The 19,481-nt window shown below is 46.2% G+C and overlaps 2 protein-coding genes across 8 annotated transcripts in view; one reads left to right on the top strand and one right to left on the bottom strand.

The window, feature by feature from the left end:
• Window positions 1–3,686, bottom strand: part of CDCA2 (cell division cycle associated 2) — a 53,360-nt gene extending 49,674 nt beyond the window's left edge. For 2 of the 3 annotated variants that reach the window (XM_072637074.1, XM_072637080.1), the window contains exon 1: window positions 3,438–3,686. In XM_072637074.1, coding sequence (XP_072493175.1) covers window positions 3,438–3,671 — 234 coding nt within the window. In that variant the 5' untranslated portion in view covers window positions 3,672–3,686. Of the gene's footprint in view, window positions 1–3,217 lie in introns of all 3 variants that reach the window. The other variant, XM_072637089.1, reaches the window with a different exon arrangement.
• Window positions 3,687–4,294: 608 nt separating this feature from the next.
• KCTD9 (potassium channel tetramerization domain containing 9) overlaps window positions 4,295–19,481 on the top strand; it is a 34,416-nt gene continuing 19,229 nt past the window's right edge. Inside the window, exons 1-2 of one of the 5 annotated variants that reach the window (XM_072637428.1) lie at window positions 4,295–4,403; window positions 18,249–18,370. In XM_072637428.1, coding sequence (XP_072493529.1) covers window positions 4,356–4,403; window positions 18,249–18,370 — 170 coding nt within the window. In that variant the 5' untranslated portion in view covers window positions 4,295–4,355. Of the gene's footprint in view, window positions 4,404–8,804; window positions 8,992–18,248; window positions 18,371–19,481 lie in introns of those variants that run through there. The other 4 variants (XM_072637509.1, XM_072637259.1, XM_072637588.1 and 1 more) reach the window with 4 other exon arrangements.

Genomic DNA, 19,481 nt, shown 5'->3' with positions numbered 1-19,481 from the left:
CAGACAGAGATAAAGATGCACAGGGAAAGGAGACAGAGGAGAGACGCAGGGACAGAAGGACTCCCAGACAGACAGAGATAAAGATGCACAGGGAAAGGAGACAGAGGAGAGACGCAGGGACAGAAGGACTCCCAGACAGACAGAGATAAAGATGCACAGGGAAAGGAGACAGAGGAGAGACGCAGGGACAGAAGGACTCCCAGACAGACAGAGATAAAGATGCACAGGGAAAGGAGACAGAGGAGAGACGCAGGGACAGAAGGACGCCCAGACAGACGCAGAGATAAAGATGCACAGGGAAAAGAGACAGACAGACGCAGGGACAGAAGGACGCCCAGACAGACAGAGATAAACATGCACAGGGAAAGGAGACAGACAGACGCAGGGACAGAAGGACGCCCAGACAGACAGAGATAAACATGCACAGGGAAAGGAGACAGACAGACGCAGGGACAGAAGGACTCCCGGGCAGACAGACATAAAGATGCACAGGGAAAGGAGAGAGACAGAGACGCAGGGACAGAAGGACTCCCAGACAGACAGAGATAAAGATGCACAGGGAAAGGAGACAGAGGAGAGACGCAGGGACAGAAGGACTCCCAGACAGACAGAGATAAAGATGCACAGGGAAAGGAGACAGAGGAGAGACGCAGGGACAGAAGGACTCCCAGACAGACAGAGATAAAGATGCACAGGGAAAGGAGACAGAGGAGAGACGCAGGGACAGAAGGACTCCCAGACAGACAGAGATAAAGATGCACAGGGAAAGGAGACAGAGGAGAGACGCAGGGACAGAAGGACTCCCAGACAGACAGAGATAAAGATGCACAGGGAAAGGAGACAGAGGAGAGACGTAGGGACAGAAGGACGCCCAGACAGACGCAGAGATAAAGATGCACAGGGAAAAGAGACAGACAGACGCAGGGACAGAAGGACGCCCAGACAGACAGAGATAAACATGCACAGGGAAAGGAGACAGACAGACGCAGGGACAGAAGGACGCCCAGACAGACAGAGATAAACATGCACAGGGAAAGGAGACAGACAGACGCAGGGACAGAAGGACTCCCGGGCAGACAGACATAAAGATGCACAGGGAAAGGAGAGAGACAGAGACGCAGGGACAGAAGGACTCCCAGACAGACAGAGATAAAGATGCACAGGGAAAGGAGACAGAGGAGAGACGCAGGGACAGAAGGACTCCCAGACAGACAGAGATAAACATGCACAGGGAAAGGAGACAGACAGACGCAGGGACAGAAGGACTCCCGGGCAGACAGACATAAAGATGCACAGGGAAAGGAGAAAGAGGAGAGACGCAGGGACAGAAGGACTCCCAGACAGACAGAGATAAAGATGCACAGGGAAAGGAGAGAGAGGAGAGACGCAGGGACAGAAGGACGCCCAGACAGACAGACATAAAGATGCACAGGGAAAGGAGACAGAGGAGAGACGCAGGGACAGAAGGACTCCCAGACAGACAGAGATAAAGATGCACAGGGAAAGGAGACAGAGGAGAGACGCAGGGACAGAAGGACTCCCAGACAGACAGAGATAAAGATGCACAGGGAAAGGAGACAGAGGAGAGACGCAGGGACAGAAGGACGCCCAGACAGACGCAGAGATAAAGATGCACAGGGAAAAGAGACAGACAGACGCAGGGACAGAAGGACGCCCAGACAGACAGAGATAAACATGCACAGGGAAAGGAGACAGACAGACGCAGGGACAGAAGGACGCCCAGACAGACAGAGATAAACATGCACAGGGAAAGGAGACAGACAGACGCAGGGACAGAAGGACTCCCGGGCAGACAGACATAAAGATGCACAGGGAAAGGAGAGAGACAGAGACGCAGGGACAGAAGGACTCCCAGACAGACAGAGATAAAGATGCACAGGGAAAGGAGACAGAGGAGAGACGCAGGGACAGAAGGACTCCCAGACAGACAGAGATAAACATGCACAGGGAAAGGAGACAGAGGAGAGACGCAGGGACAGAAGGACTCCCAGACAGACAGAGATAAAGATGCACAGGGAAAGGAGACAGAGGAGAGACGCAGGGACAGAAGGACTCCCAGACAGACAGAGATAAAGATGCACAGGGAAAGGAGACAGAGGAGAGACGCAGGGACAGAAGGACTCCCAGACAGACAGAGATAAAGATGCACAGGGAAAGGAGACAGAGGAGAGACGCAGGGACAGAAGGACTCCCAGACAGACAGAGATAAAGATGCACAGGGAAAGGAGACAGAGGAGAGACGCAGGGACAGAAGGACTCCCAGACAGACAGAGATAAAGATGCACAGGGAAAGGAGACAGAGGAGAGACGTAGGGACAGAAGGACGCCCAGACAGACGCAGAGATAAAGATGCACAGGGAAAAGAGACAGACAGACGCAGGGACAGAAGGACGCCCAGACAGACAGAGATAAACATGCACAGGGAAAGGAGACAGACAGACGCAGGGACAGAAGGACGCCCAGACAGACAGAGATAAACATGCACAGGGAAAGGAGACAGACAGACGCAGGGACAGAAGGACTCCCGGGCAGACAGACATAAAGATGCACAGGGAAAGGAGAGAGACAGAGACGCAGGGACAGAAGGACTCCCAGACAGACAGAGATAAAGATGCACAGGGAAAGGAGACAGAGGAGAGACGCAGGGACAGAAGGACTCCCAGACAGACAGAGATAAACATGCACAGGGAAAGGAGACAGACAGACGCAGGGACAGAAGGACTCCCGGGCAGACAGACATAAAGATGCACAGGGAAAGGAGAAAGAGGAGAGACGCAGGGACAGAAGGACTCCCAGACAGACAGAGATAAAGATGCACAGGGAAAGGAGAGAGAGGAGAGACGCAGGGACAGAAGGACGCCCAGACAGACAGACATAAAGATGCACAGGGAAAGGAGACAGAGGAGAGACGCAGGGACAGAAGGACGCCCAGACAGACAGAGATAAAGATGCACAGGGAAAGGAGAGAGAGGAGAGACGCAGGGACAGAAGGACGCCCAGACAGACAGACATAAAGATGCACAGGGAAAGGAGACAGAGGAGAGACGCAGGGACAGAAGGACGCCCAGACAGACGCCCAGCCGCCATCCACGGAGGCAGATTCGCACTCGGAGATGACCCAGAGAGCTCAGAGATAAAGAAAGCCAAGGGGAATGAATGGGGGGACGGGGGGGAAGGCTTCCCGCAGGGACCGAACCTCAGCTGAGCCCAGGAGGAGACGACCTGGCCGAACCTCCACAGTCACAGATCGGCAAAGCGAGGCTCCCAGAGCACGAAAGGACGGGCACTAATTAAGCGCCTACTGCACGCGAGGCTTCGGGAAGGCCAAGACGACGAGCCAGGCTCGCTCCGGTCCCTCTTCCTTCCCTCGCCTCTCGCCGGTGCCCCGGCGCGCCGGGCGGCCCGCGATCCCTCACCTCCCGTCCGCCTCCGCTGCCATGTCCCGCCACCAGGTTCAAACGGCCGGCGGCGCAGCCCGTCCCATCACGAGGGCCTCCGTCAGCGCGTCGGCTCTCGTCGCCAACCGCCCGGCCTCCGCCTCCGCGTATCCCTCCGCCGTCCCATCGCGCGCCTGCGCAAACGCGGGGCCTGCTCCACTGCCGCAAGGACTTCTTCATGTTCTCGGCGGAGGGATCCTCTGGAGAGTCCATCCGAAAGAGACGACTATTCCCGCCGGCTGCAGATACTTCTTGGGGTTGGCTCCCGCGATTTCGAAAAGTTACCTTTGGACCAATCACAAGCGGATGCCGGGGTTCGATCGTAGCCAATAGGCAATTCCGGACGGATGGCGCTTCCGCGATTGGTCGACTGAGGGGAAAGAGGGGCGGGACAGTGGGGCTGTCCCTGGAGTGGGTCGCTGTTCCTCCCCCTCGCGCACCCTGGCTTCCCTCGCACTGCTTCGCGATTGGACGGACGCTGGAGCCGTCATCCTCCGAGTTCCCGCCCCGAGGCTGCCTCAGCTTTCTATTGGCCCTTTTCTTCGTCCCACTTGAGCCTCCTCCCTCTGTCACGTTAAATTCGGGCCCACCCCCTACTCCTCGCGATTGGACAAGCGGCCTCCGGCCTTGCTCGGTGATTGGTCTGCGTCGCCGCCAGTCTCTCCGAGGGCGGGGTGAGGGGGAAAGGCCAGGAACGGGCGGAGTAGTGGGGTGTGGAGAGTGGGAGGGGACGGCTCTCGGGGGTGTGTGTGTGTGTGTTGGGGTCTGGGGCGGAAGGACCCCCCCCCAGGGAGGCGGGTCAGGCTGAGGGCTGCCTCTGAGTCCCGGGTGGGTGGCGGGGGGGAGGGGGAAGGCGGGGGGGTGGCGGCTCCCTCGGGACCCGGCGCGGGCAGCGCGATGAGGCGGGTCACCCTGTTCCTGAACGGCAGCCCCAAGAACGGCAAGGTGAGGGGGAGGGGCCGCGGGGGAGGGGCGGCGGGAGGAGGGGTGGGGGAGGGGTCGCGGGGGGAGGGGTGGGGGAGGGGCCCCTGGGGGCAGGAGGGGGAAGCCGGCCCGGCGCTCCAGGTGTGCGGCAGGTGTGGGGCGGGGCGTCAGGACCCCCGCCCCGGGGTCCCCCGTCTAGGCTTCCCTCTGCCTTTCTCCGCTCCTGGGGATTTCCTGGCGGCGGGGAGCATCCCTCGTGGCTGCTGCCTCCTCTGAGGCGGCTAACCCCCTTATCACCGCGCAGCCCCTTCATTTTACAGGTCGGGAAACTGAGGCTAACATAGGATCGTGGGAGTAGCGCAGGAAGGGGCCGTAGAGATCGCCTAGTCTAATAATCCCTTCATTTACAGATGAGGAAACTGAGGCGGGGGAGGGGAAGGGACTTGGCAAGGTCAAGGTAATATAAATAGGATCCTACTGATAAGGTTGGGGTGTTGTGCCCGAAAGTACTCACACCCCCAGGTCCTGCTAGAATGAGTTCGACTCCAGACTTCTTAAAACCAAAGTTTATTAAAGATTCGCCACCTTGGGTTGCCTCTTAAGGAGCCTAAGCATTTGTAACGCTTGCACTCACCAGGGGGCCGGATAGAATCTCAGCTAGACGAAGTCTGAGCTGGATGGAATCTGAGTGCCTTCATGGAGGCGAGATGGAATTTATATACAGAAAGTCCGTGGGAAAGATCTAGAGGGGGTCTAGGGGTCTCCTAGGAGGGTCTAAGGAGGATCTTGATGGGATTGGGGTAACTAATGTTGTGATCCAGGGTGGGAAACAGCTGGAAGCCAATTCTGGATGGGATGTAGGTGGGGCTATCGAGAGGTAACCGACAATGGAAGGCCAGGCTAGGCCTAGGGCAACAGATTTGAGTATGAAAGGCCAGATTAAGTGGGAAGATTCAGGGGGAGTTCAAGGAAGTTCCCAGAGTCTGAACCTCATCTTTAGGATTGTAGATGTAAGACTGGAAGGGGTCTGACTCCATGTAGCCCACCCCTCTCATTTTATAGATGAGGAAACTGAGACTCATGGAGATGAAAACTAGCTTACCCAACAAATATAAACTTCTGGCAATTAAAAACCCTTCCCAACATAGCTAGTTTTCCAGGCATATTACATAGAAGTCCTTTTCACCTGTTCCATGGTTCCTGCTCTGTCCCTCTTAGGATCTTAGATGTAGAGCTCAAAGGGACTCATCTAGTGAAAGGGTAAAGTTTAATCATCCTCCCCTCCCCCCCCTTTCCCAATTTGGTAGGTAAGGACACAGATCCAGGCAGGTTAAGTACTATCTCCCCTTCTCATTACTCCACTTCTCATCTGTGCCTTTGCCTTGACCACCCTCCACATCCAAAATGCCCTCCCTCCTCACCTCTTAGAAACTCTCTTCCTTTAAGACTTTGCTCCAGGGCCGCCAGTTCTGTCTTGACTTTTCCTTACTCCTCCAGCCTCCTCCTCCAAAATCACCTTGTCTGTTTTGTATGTTACTGTGTTTTGGATATTTGCATACACATATATGTCTATACACATAGTATCTTCCCTCTCCTGTAATTTAGAGAGTTGTCTGGGGCCTTGGGAGATTAAAGACTTCTGGGATGGTTGATACTTTGGGCCTGACTGGTGATACAAAGACAAAAAATGGAAACCTCTCTGCACTTACAGAGCTTCTTTTCCTCTGTGGAAACAATGAATCCACTTTTAAGCATTTACAAAGTAAGGGAAAAGTCTTGGGGGAGGGGGAGGTGGGCGTGTCTCGGGGAAGAGAGGCCTATATATGTTTGCATTCCCTGGAGAGGCTTCTATTTCTTGGTGTCATATTTGAGATAAAGAGGGCCAGAGAGAGATAAGTACTGTAGTTTGGCCAGGATCCTTGGACTCTCGTCCTCTCGATTCCCAGGCAGGTAGTCCTCTCTTTCTACGGAGCAACCACCTGGCTCCTCTTGATTCCCAAGTTCAGTGCCTGAGTGGCCTGAGTTTATTTGGATGGAGTATGACAGGATCTCAGGTCCAGACCCAGACACTGCTTAGTTGCAAATCACTGGAAAGATTTCTGGTTTTGGAGTCAAATGGGTTAAATCCTGCCTCTGCCACTACTTTGTTTTTCTTTAGTCATTAGTCTCTTCTTGACCCCACTTGGAGTTTTCCTGGCAAAGATACTGGAGTGCTTTGCTACTTCCTTCTCCAGCTCATTTTACAGATGAGGAAACTGAGGCAAACAGGGCCAAGTGACTTGCCCTGTGGTAAATGTGTGAGACTGAATTTGAACTCAGGTCCTCCTGACTCCAGGCCCAGTGTTTTATCCACTGCACAACTGAGCTGGTTTTGGCATATCACTGTCATCTGAAAATGTATGGGTTTGGACCTCAATGACCTTCTAAGGCTCCTAGATTCGTGAGCCTCACCTCAATCATTTCACCATTCATGTTCCTGCTCTGTAAAACACTGATATTATGTGCACTGAGAAGGGATAGTAGAGGCTAGGGCCCTCAGCTTGAGAAAGATTTCCACTTCAGTTTCTTCAGATAATGTCTGTTTTCTGGGCTAGTCACTAAAGCGCCCTGTGCCCCCTGAGAACTGTCTACGGTAGCTAATCTGCCTTGGGGGATGGAATTTTCTCCTATTGTATTCCCTACAGCCACAAAATCTCTGGCCTGAACCTGGGAAATCCACCTACCTTTGAAGCAACTCTCAAAATTTTGCAAGCCCTATGCAAATGTGAACTGGGTTGAGTGTCATCCTGTGCCTGAGGGTTACAACAGGGAGTATAACTTTCTGGCTGGAAGGTAGGGGGAGGGGGAGCACGTCTAGATGAATGTACTGCGATCCAGATGCTGCATGCTCACAAACACCTTGGGCGCATTGTGCTGTTATATCTCCATTTTACAGGTGGGAAAACTGAAGTAGAGAGAGGTGAAGTAACTTCCCAGCATCACACAGCTAGTAAACTACCAAGACCAGATTTGGATTTAGTTCTTGCTGACTCCAGGTCCAGAGTTCCATGCACTGTGTGGCCAGCTGCCTTCCCAGGATATTGGGTGTTGTCTAATTCACATTTTGCTTTTACACGCTGGGAGAACTGAGAGGTGAAGTGACTTGCTTAGGGTCACACCTGTAGTTCCAGTTGCAGAGCTAGGATGCTGAGCCCCAATCCAGTATTCTTTCCAGATTATTATTGGCAAAGGCAGTGGAGGCCCAGGGCATTCTCAGAAAGAGAATCTGGCTGTGAGCTTCCAAATAGAGGAAAGCCTCAGGACCATAGGATGTGGATGCAGTGGGAAGAGTCCTTATTGATCTTCTAGGGTTAGGGTTTCCATATTTATCTGTCACTAAACTGCCAAGCTGGCCAGAGTTTGGCTTGGTTTGTCAGTAGCTGAGGGGGTATCATTACTGATGAGATAGAGGTCTCTTTGGGTCTGGCTTGGGGCCCACAGCATGAAGCAACAGGGAGGGCAGAGAGCCACAAGCTGTTTGGGACGCAAGGTCTGAATCACTGTTGTTGGTAGACTCTTCTTAAGATTTTTCTTTAGCTCCCTCCCCTAACAAACCAAAGTTAATGTGATTCTTTTATAGTTTTTTTTGTCGTTAGATTTTTTAAAAACTTGGAGTGTGTGTAAGTTCAATTCAACCTAAAATCAGATCGCAGCCCCTGGCATTTCTTAAATTCCTTATAGATTCTGCTATTCTACTGAGGCCCAGGGGGATACCAAGAGAGGCTAAAGACCATCCTGCCCTCTAGGGGCTCACTTTCTAATGCTGGAGACGATATGTAAATATCTAGGTTTATCCTAGAGTCAATGCAGAGTAGATAAACATAATGCCAAAGACTGGCACAGGACGGCTCAGCATGGTGGGCCCACATCAGAAAGGGTGCTGTGCTCTATGAGCAAAACAGAGTTTAGACAGCACAAAGGAAATGTAAGATGCCCAAATTTGTGGTATTCACCCCAAATGACATGGACTGTCTGTGCCTAATATGTAGTAATTCTGAGCTCGTATTGGTTTGATCAACTGCAGTAGGACACACTGAAATTTGACTTAATCATAGTGATGTCATTTTTGTCCTCTTTGAGAACGAAGGACAACAACCAACCAAGCATCTGGGTTTATCCTGGAGTCGATGCAGAGTAGATAAAGGTAACACCAAAGACTGGAAAAGGCCTCCTGCTTCAAGTGGGTTTTGAGCCAGTCCTGAAGGAAGCATTCCAAGCTGGGGCACAGCCCGTGCAAAGGCTCTGAGTTGGGAGATGGAGCATATGAAGAATTGCAGCAAGGCTCCTGTAGCTGGATTGTCAAGTGCTTAGAGAGGATTGAGGAGCCAGGAACCGCCAGAGTTCATGGCCGGAGATGAGGCCTGACCTGTGATTGGTGGAAGGCTAGACTGGAGTGGGCAGAGATGAGGCACAGAGATTGGTTAGAGTGCTGTTGCTGTGGGCCTGGCTGCAGGTGATGAGGACCTTCACCTGGGGGAAGGAGACACAGCAGGGATGTTGTAAAGAGGAGGTTTTTACTGACAAGACTGGGCACATTATTGAAACCAAACGTTTGAGTCAGACACAGTATGTAAGTATCACCGTGAAGCTTAAATCCTGTTGGAGGGAAGAGGGCTGGGGGTGTGGGGGAAGAAATCTTTGGCTTGTTTGGTTGTCATCTTCTCCCCAATTAACTGTTTGTGCCCCTTGTCAAGGTGTGACATCTAACATTTATTTTTCCCCCAAACCTCTACTATCCATCGCTAGAAACTGTTGGTCTTTGGGAGGAATATTTGTTTAATAATACATTTGTTAGGTCCCTGAATGGCAGAAAGGAGAAACTGGATTATTAGACGTTGTCCATGTATGGCCAGGAAACATTTCTAAAACCAGGGGTGTTTTACACCTGGTTAACAGATTGATTTAGAACCATCCTTTGTAGGGGAAATGCATTCAGCATTTGAACCACAACTTGTTTCATTGACTATAAAGCTGTTTTGCTTCCTCCTTGAGCTGATATTACTATCTAGTGTAATTCAAAGACCAGGATTATGGGTTTTAATGAAAGTTCTTTGATTTTCATAAATATTAAACCTACACATAGTTAAAAAGTTAAGTTCTCTCTTTGAACCTGACTTTTCTTTTTGTCCACATAAGTCAATCTTTTTCAGTGTTCAAATTTACCTTCATGTTGCTGTTTCCAAATACAAGTATAAAACCAAACTAACAATGAGGTGGGTTTTTTTTTTCAAGGTCATTGTTCATCATTTCCTAGAGTATGGGAATGAAATGTCTCGTTGAAGACAATTCTGTGCCACTTTCATTTGGCCTAAAGTTTTCATCCTCTTTGACCTTCTTTTTGCAGATGCCTTTTCCTATTATTCAAAATATAGAACTATTGTATTGTCACTGGAAAAAAATGACTTAGTACATCCAGAACCACAAAACATTTTTGTCCCTAGAAACAGGCCTCAGATCAACCTTTTACTTATCTAACATCTCTGGTATGTTACTGCTGGTGAAATGCCAACTGGCTAGGCAAAATCCAAGGCCTGATCGTGGAGACTTTAACTATATTCTTCATTTCCGTGGAATCACAGAGGTTTTGTTTGTTTGTTTTTAAGTTTTTAAATGCCAAAATTGAGGCATTGTCTGCATATATTTGTTCAAGGGTGTTGATTTTCTTTTAAAAGGTCATGAAGCTTTGGAGATTTTGGATTAAGAATAAAAACTTATTTAATTTTTTTCACTTTTTCAGAGAATTTTAGGAAAGTAATTAGCATTTCTCAAGTTTTGTAGTAGAATATTTCCAGATGTGGCTAAATTTATTCCAGAGGGATTACGCTAGTAAAAGGTGGAGACAATTGATATTGCAACAGAGCCTCAGAAATAAATCACACTACAAACCTTAAGTAACCTTTTTGTGTAAAATACCTTAAGATTTCTTCTATCAGAAAAACTATTTTTGAAAAATTTTCTTTTCATTTAAAAAATAGTTAGCAATATGGAAATGTTTTATATGACTGCACATGTATAATCTATATTAAACTGCTTGCCTTCTCAAGGAAGGGGAAGGGCAAGAATTTGGAACTCAAAATTTTAAAAAATCAATGTAAAAATATTTTGCTACATGTAACTAAAAATATATATAAATTAAATGAAAAAAAAAGAGAAATGATTGGCAAATGAAAGTTACAGGTTCTTTTTTTTTTTTAATGAGACCAAAAACTACCTAGCTTTGTTTTGTAGATCCGGGTGACATTTGTGTGAGCATGTTTTTGGTCCAGCGAAGAACTCTATCTCCCTCCCCCCCCCCCAGCCTTTCGCTCATCCTAACTCAAAGGTGAAACCATCTTTTTAGTCACCCTGACTCAAATCTGAGGTGTCATCCTTGACTCTTTACTTTCATTTCCTATATCCAGTCTATTGCCAAGTGCTGTCAGTATTATATACTTCCCCCTTGTCTCCTCTACTACTTGCCCCCACCCTGGTACAGCCCTCATCACACCTCACATCTCATCTATCTGGTTGGTCTCACTTTTTCAAATCTCCCCACATGAATCCCTGCTCCACTCACCTGTGATCTTCCTAAAACTCAGGTCTGACCATGTCACTGCCCTACATGATAAACTTCTGTGACTCCTCTCACCTTCACGATCAAATATAAAACCAGTCCTTTATAACCTGATCCTCTCCAACCTTTCTAGTCATTTTACACCTTACACCTTGACGTGGGCCCTTTAATCCAATGACTGTCTCTTCGTGGCGCTTCCATGAACAATCCATCTCTTGGCTCTGGGCATTCTCATGGAAGGGGAGGGCTGGACTGCCCTCCTTCCTCATCTCCTCCTCCTAACTCCTTTCCAGCTAAAATCCCACCCTCAGAAAGTCTCCCCTTGATGCCAGTGCCTTCCCTTTGTTGCTTACCTTCAGTTTGTCCTAGATTTATCTTGTTTGTGCAGTTATTGGCATGTTCCGAGCTTCTCTAGGGCAAGGAATGACTTCTGCCTTTCTTTGTATCCCCAGCTCTTAGCACAATGCAAGCTTGGCACATAGTGGGCATTTTATAAGTGTTTATTGACTGACCTATGATTTTATTTGTGTGTGGAACTCCCCTTTTGGAAACTCCACCCACTGGTGCAGATTGACCACTTTGGGGTGACTCACAGCTTTAAAAACGTTACATGGGGCATTGAAAAATTTGCCCATGGCTATCTAGCCTGTGTGCATCAGAAGTAGATTTGAATCCAACTCTCTGCCTCCAAGACTGCCACTCTGTGGTGCCTCTAGATATTTAAATATTGCTTTACAATCACTTTACATACTGTGACTTGTGATCCTCTGTGGATTCCTGTGAAGTAATAGTGTGCATTTTATCCCTATTTGACTTAGGAGGAGACTGAAAATTCAGAGGTTAACCAGGCCGTGTGCCATTTATCATTCTGTCACACAGCCCTGAATGTCATGTGGGGCTCCGGCCTGACTCATCTCCATCTCCTTTGATCCAAGGGCTGTCTATCACTGGTCCATGCCACCTTAGTTCTCTAGGAAAGGGGTGAAATTTAGCTAATGTTCATAAGATGATGTAAATTATTCATTGAGAGAATATGAGAACAAAAAGTGGGCTATTTTACCCCAGACATAGTAGCTGGGTTATTTTCATCCTTTCCTTTTTCTCCTGCCCCCTTCCCTGCATCCTTACCTTTTCAAAGGTTACCTTTTGCTTCGTGTCTACAGCCTTAAAAATCAGCTGTCTTGGATCACCTGAAAGCCCTGTGACTCTTGGTATTTTAGTAACTGCTTAAGATCATTCCCAAGTCTGACAGTTCTGCCCGTTTTCCACTAGCTTTGGTAGCACTGGGCCCACGAGCTGCTCCCCAGGACTGGGGTCCTTTGGCAGATCAGAAGTGTCTGTATCATGAACATGACTCCAGTTTCCAGATTTCAACGTGCTCTAACTCTGTGATACTCTATATTAGTGAAGGTGCCCCCTTTGTTGTCTACTGTTTTAATGATTTTTAAATAACTTCTGGCAAGTAAGGAGTGTTTCCTATTCATGTCATATTTCATTGCTGGTGTTAATAAGCACGAAGTTATGAACTCTTGTTTTCATAAGAGAGGAGAAACCCTCAGGTTTGCATTATTGATTGCAATTTCCAAAGTAATACTGGGCAAAAAAAGAAAAGGGTGCTGTAGCATTGATATCCTTTTGAACTGTTCCCCTTTTTATGAGTAAACATGGTCTTGAGACTTCTTTATTTTGCTTATTACACAGAAGTCAAAATAAATTGATTTAACATAGCTATTAAGTGTAACCTGGTGTTGGGTAAATTTGTTAGCCTTATTTCAGCAACTGTTTATGGAACATGGCCTCTGATGACCCTTCTAGCATTGGATCTAGGAACTAATGAATACTAATTGATGAGAGAAGAATAAAGTCTTCATAATATCCATGTGCATTTTTCAACTTTTCAGCTTCAAAAATTTAGGATTTAAGTGTGATACATCCAGTCTCTAAATGCCTTTAAAACACATGGACAGTTGTCCCAACTGACATGGCTGCTGGTTCCGCCAAAGAAGGCTGGATTCTGGTCAGTTACATAATGAAGCCTCTTAAAATGTAATAGATTAGCTTTGAAGTGCAGTCTATGGACTCCTTTCCAGAAATGAAGAGCTTACTCTGTGTACATAATTCACTTTGCTAAGTGCTAGAGATAGAGCCAGGTTTTCAAATGGCCAGATCCCTGCTCCCAGCAGCCCTTCTGGGGAAGGCCACCCTATGTGTGTAAGGCAGGGTGCGGCTACAGCAAATGAAAGGACACAGTCTTCCCTCATCTCCCTTACTCCCAAGCTCAGCATTTTTCTTTATTTCTATTTTTAAAAAAAAAACTTTCTTAAGACTTCAATTATTGAAGTTTAAAAATTAAAAATCAAGCAGATATCATTTAGCACCCTTATGTTTTTTTCTATTACCAGGCATCTATTGAATGTTTACTAAATGCTTGTTGGAATTAATCCCAGTAGATTTGCCCAGGAAAAGGACATATTATGAATACCCAAAGACTGTTTGTGTGTGCCCTCCCCCTCAAAAAAAGTTTACAGGTTCATTCACTAGAGTCCAGAAGACTGGAGTTAAGATCTGGCCTGCCTCCTGCTAGCTGTGGGACCCTGGGCAAGTCCTGGAGCCTCTCTTGAGATGCTAAGATGTTTCTCATCTGTAAAATGAGACTAATAATAGCACTTGCCTCCCAGGGATATTTTGAAGGTCCAAAGAGGTCATATTTCTAAAGCAGTTTGTAAACCTTAAGCCACCATATAAATGCTGTCCTTACTATCCTGGTTTTTGTAGTTGCTCAGCATGAACCTTTGGTATCCTCCATTTCACGCAGATGTTTCATTAATGTTACTTTGACAAAGTATGGTGAATAAAGTATCACTTAAGGCTTTCTTTGGTGCCTCAGTGCTGTGGAAGCTGCCCTGGGCTCTTCAGTGACTTCAGTGGGAACTCTGGCTTGCTCTGAAAAGAATTCAGTTAGGAACCCTGCAATAGATTGGCTTCGTGGGACCACCAGTCAGATGGCCCAGTGGCTAGAACACTGGTCCTGGAATAGAAAGACCTGAGCCCAAATGTGACCTCAGAAGCAAATCAGTCCCCTCTGTCTACCTCAGTTTCCTTACCTTTAAAGTGGGGGTGATAATAACAGCTTCTATCCCTTCAGCTTATTGTGAAGATAAAACAAAATATTTGTAGAGTGCATCTGAAATTGTTGTTCCGTTGTGTCCAACTCTTCATGACCCCATTTGGGGTTTTCTTGGCAAAGATATTGGAGTGGTTTGGCATTTTTTTTCTCCAGCCCATGTGACAGATAGGAAACTGAGGCAAGCAGGGTTAAGTGACTTGCCCAAGGTCACACAGCTGGTGTCTGAGGTCAGATTTGAATTTAGGAGCAGGAGTCTTCCTGACTCCAGGCCCTTCATGCTGTCCATTGCGCCACCTAGCGGCTGTTATCCCCAGATAATCATTGTTTTGGCCGGTACATGCCTGAGAACTCCTTCCCCAGCTGTGCAAAGACTACTTTCTCTAGTGAAACTAAAACAAGCCCTGACCTGAAGGAGCTCATTTTTAAAAAAAAAAAATCCTAATGTTCAGTATAGTTTATGTTCGATGTCTGGGGGAGATTTTGAGCATGCCTGTTAAAACAGATTGCCCGTCAGAAATGTGATTCATGATATTAATTAAATTGATCCGTAAAATCAAACTGGGAATGAAAAATTATGGAAAACAGTAGGGGTTAAGGCTCCGTTGGCCTCACTTTGGGGAAAATTGTAAATGTGCAGGCCTCCGCTAAGATTGGTGTCTGTGTTAGACCCCGTTTCTTGAACTGGTGGTCCACTGTATGTTTTATTTTATGGGAGATTCTGAACTTCTCGGCTTCATTTAATTAACGCATTTGTCAAAATGAGAAGCCCTTGGGAAATTGATGAATTTTAGACTAATCAAAAATATCTGACCCTGCTAAAAAGCTGGTTGCTTCCCAAGCATTAAAACTGGCTCATAAAACTTGAAAACTAACATTTAGCCAAGTTGAACCTCCCATTTCCAGTGACTCCAAGGATCTTTCTAGATCTCAAGGGCTGATAGAGAACATAAAGCTAAATTAAATATAACACTCGGGACATACTTGTTCAGTCATGCATATCAACCTTGCCCTTAGCTGTTTGCCTGTGTACTTTAGAGGTAATAACTTATGACAGTGTAAAGCCAGAGAATGTTGACCCATTCAGCACTAGCTGCTTAGTCACAATAGAAATCGGATTGGAAAATATTTTGTGGATTGATAAATATAGCAGTGCGTGTGTGTGTGTGTGTGTGAGAGAGAGAGAGAGTGTGAGAGGGAGAGAGAGAGAGAGAGAGAGAGTGTGAGTGTGAGTCTGTGTCTGTGAGACTTAAGTGTGATGTTCTGACCCAGCTCTCACTTGGCCTTTGTTTTTGAACTATTTTACTCACTAGAGGAAAGCCCCTCTTGGGCTCTGGTTGCCCTATGAATGAATCAGCTTTTACTGTGCTGCTGGGTGGGTTTTTTGGTTGATGGTAGATTTTTCTGTTGCATGCACTAATCTGACTTGAACATGGGAGGAAGATGGAAACAGCCCAACTCTTAACCTCAAACCAGCAAACTGGTTTTCAAAAAGGTTGTGTGGACTTCAGCAGATTGTAGGTCTATACTGAGCAGTTTTATAATGCAACTTGCTAAGACATCTGGTTTTAACCTAGAATTAATGTGGTTATTTCTGCATACTGTTTCGTTATTTCATTCTCTTCTTTAGAGGAGTGATATAGAGCTCTTTTTGTTTTGAGAAATCACTGACTCTCAAATGAGGATTACATGGAAAGAAAAAGCAACTTAAATTCATTTGGGTATTTTTTATTCTGTCTTTTGTATGGCAAACTTTGAGTACAAAAAGTGAAAAATCACTTTTTTTATTGAAGAAGAGGAGCATACATTTTGATTTGGCAAAATAATATTTTATTTTTTGGGTTTTTTTATTTTACTTTTTCATTTTTAACATAGTTTATATCACATAAACAATTCCAACTTTTGGTCAAGTTGATACTTCTTTTAAAGCATTTACAATATAGACCACAAATGAATTTTTTTTTAACATTAACCGACTGAGACACAAATAATAATTATGTATGCTAACTTCATAAGCCCTTGACCTAATTGTCTCCACAGTATTACTAAGAATTAAAGGACCCTAACTTGTTGTTACTCTAAAGTCCTAAGCCTAATAGCTTAATTTTAGACTTAACCTCAGATGTTCCCCTACCAACAATCTATAATTTAATAGATCTGGTATTAAGCTTACAAACCTTTTGACTATAGGAAATTGCTACTAAGAGTAGGGACATTGCAGGGAAACAGTATCTCCCCAACTTCAGTTCCAGGCAGGAGTAGATTGTCAACTTGCATTCAGTCAGGCTTAAAGTGTGCCAGGTGTCATTGGGGAAGTTGAGCCAGGAGAATCCTACCTCAGCCCAGGTTGAACAGCCGCTCTCCCACCTTTCCCATGAAATCACCTTTTTCAGTTCATACCAGCATCTCACGGGCTTACTGGCATCATGGATTGGAGGCTCAGATCGCCTTTGTTGTTATCCATACCTGGAGTTAGACTCAGAAGAACAGTCAGTTAATAGTCCCATAGCATCTTAAAATAGCAAGTTCCAATAACACAAAATAATATTTTAAAGGAAATACTGTAATAATGCCATATATCAGTCAGTGAAGGAATGGAAGAGATAAATGAAGAGACAGCCTAAAAGGGGAGAAAAAATTTGGGGAAAAAAAATAATTGCAGAGACCAAAAGATACATATAAAAATAGAAAGAGGGGAAAAAGAAAGGAAGACAGATGGATGTCCAAGCAGTGCTGAAGCCTTCTGAAGTGGGGGGAGTCAGGGTCCCTCTACTATGTGGTCTTTCCTGCCCGTGCTTGATAGCTCCTGCCCTCTTGTCTCCTGATTCGGCCCACCCTACTTCTCCCAATATTTGGCGCGGCTCCCTCTGAACAGACACTGGTCTAGTCTTGCCATAGCCTTCCTAGGGCTCAGTCGTCCATAGAATTTGGACATCTACCATTCTGGACCCTCCTGTTTCCATTCTGACTCTTTTCTGACCAGCTCATTCCTACTGTCCTCCAGCTGTCCTCTTATTGACTGTTTTTAAAGAAGGTGCTTGCTCTAATCCAAGTTTTATTTTCTTTAAATCAGACCTGCACAACTTGACAATAGGTTTGGGCCACAGACAGGTTGGACTAGAGACAGACTGATTGTGGTTGGTTGCTGTGAGTCATGTGACAAAACAGGAGCCTGCAGAGTGGCAACCTTACATGTTTCGAGGGCCTGCCGAAATCCTTTGGCTGCCCCAAGTAGCCCATGGGCCCTGTGTTGTGTAGGCCTGCTTTAAGTCATACTGTATAAGCTGTCACCAGCCATCCCAACCATGGTTCCACCATTTTATGGCTCCTCATGTACATATAATAGCACATGCACACCCTCTATTTTTGCCCACAAAGACAAATGGTAAGCTCTTAGGGCAGAGACAGTTTGGTTTTTGTCTCTCTCATGTCTGGCACGGTACCTACACTTAATAAGTACTTATTGAATTGAATAGCCTAGCTTTCACGATAAAATCCCGTCCAAAGGGAGATTCTTCGCTCCTTATTTGGTATTTGTAACTGCTTTCAGTCATCTCAGATTCGTGTTGGTTGATTGATACTATAGGGTTTTATATCTGTGTATGTATGTGTGTGTGTACATATGTGTGTGTGTTTATATATGTATGCATCTATATACACATATACATGTGACTCTCTGGGTCCTCAAGTGTGGTCCTTTGAATCCAAACTTCTTAGGATAAATCCCCTTAGTAAACGGATTTGTTCTGTAAAACTTGGACTTAGTCAACAGGCCAAACTCAAGGACCTAGCAGGCCATACGTGGCCATGAGGCCCAAGGTTCCCCACCCCTGGTGTAGTCATTCACTTGGACCAGCTGGGTGGCATGGTAGATAGGGTGCCTGGCCTTACTAACTGTGTGACCCTGGGCAAGTCACTTCATCCTGTTTCCCTCAGTTTCCTCGTCTGTCAAATGAGCTAGATGAGGAAGTGGCAAGTCACTCCAGTATCTTTGCCAAGAAAACCCCAAATGGAGTCGCAGAGTCTAAACAAAATTTGAAAAACAAATCATTCATTGAGGTGTTTATGACCCCAGGCTCCTTTCCTGGTTGAGCAGGTTTGGTTAGGTGATTTGCTCTCGGCTGATGCCGCTGGTGTCTTTCCTTTCCAGGTGGTTGCTGTGTATGGAACTTTATCAGACTTGCTTTCTGTGGCCAGCAATAAACTTGGGATCAAAGCGACAAGTGTGTATAATGGCAAAGGCGGATTGATTGATGATATTGCTCTGATCAGGTAATTTTTGTCAATAAAATTCCACTTTTATTGTGCTGACCGTTCACAGTCTGTCCTTTCTAGTGAGCTGATTGCTGCTTTACCATTGTCTCAGAGTCCTCTCCAGAGAGTGTACCCTGGGGAGAGGAGCTTTGTCACCTTCGAGGCTACTTTCTTTTTTTTTTTTTTAATGTTCCCCTAAAAGGATGTAAATGAGGAGGCCTTTTCGGCAATCCAGTGGGTACAGATGAATCAAATCATTTTAATATCTCTGGGAGTTTATGTAATAATTGTTTCTTAACCACCATAAACATAGTATTTGGCCAAAAACTAGTCTCCCCTGTTAGAATATGAGCTCTTTGCAAGTAGGGATTTTTTTTTTATTTTGTATCACTGAGTGCTTTTGTCTAGGGGTCACATTTAAGTAATTAAATAATGAATGCTAATTGATTGTTTTGCAATTCAATTATACAGAGTCGTAGTGGAGTGAAAGTGTAATCACTCTACTATTTGGATGTAATCTGGTGGGGTGGGAAGAACCCAGAGGAGAGGTCTCTGGTCTCTAGCTGGTCTCTGGAGCCCTTTAAATTCTAAGGAGCTGAGCCCTGGGCTTGTGTACTGGCCAGCCTCCTTGGAGTGACTTGGGCTCTCATTTTAGGAGGTGCTGTAGTATCCTAGGGCTTGACCCAGTGAATTTACAGCCATTCCAAAAACAAGACTTCTTAATCGGAATAGAAACTCTTCCAGAACAGAAAGTCTAAAATGAGCCCTTCTCATAGTAGACTTGCTAACTCTGGGCTTCCCAGGTCACATGGTCTCCTCTCAGTGAGAGGCAGTAGTGGAAGAGGGCCGAGACAAAGGTCATTTCAGGTAGCAGTGATACCCATATCACCCACCTTTGAGGCAGGCGGACATTAGGAGATGGTGGTGGGCAGAGGGGCAGGAGATTTGTCTTATTATGGATTTTTTTCTGAGTAAGCTTTTCATTAACTGCTGGCTTAGATAATTCAGGAATATACATGCATACATACACATAGATGTTTAATAAGGGGGAAATTATCCAGGTATTAAAAATGAGATATGGAAAGAAGTTAAGAGATGACTATAATTTTAACCATGTCTTTGGAATGCT

Source organism: Notamacropus eugenii, chromosome 1, assembly GCF_028372415.1.
Source record: "Notamacropus eugenii isolate mMacEug1 chromosome 1, mMacEug1.pri_v2, whole genome shotgun sequence".
NCBI lineage: Eukaryota > Metazoa > Chordata > Mammalia > Diprotodontia > Macropodidae > Notamacropus > Notamacropus eugenii.
Note: the sequence above shows the minus strand (reverse complement) of the source record. Positions and strands in the feature narration are given on the sequence as shown.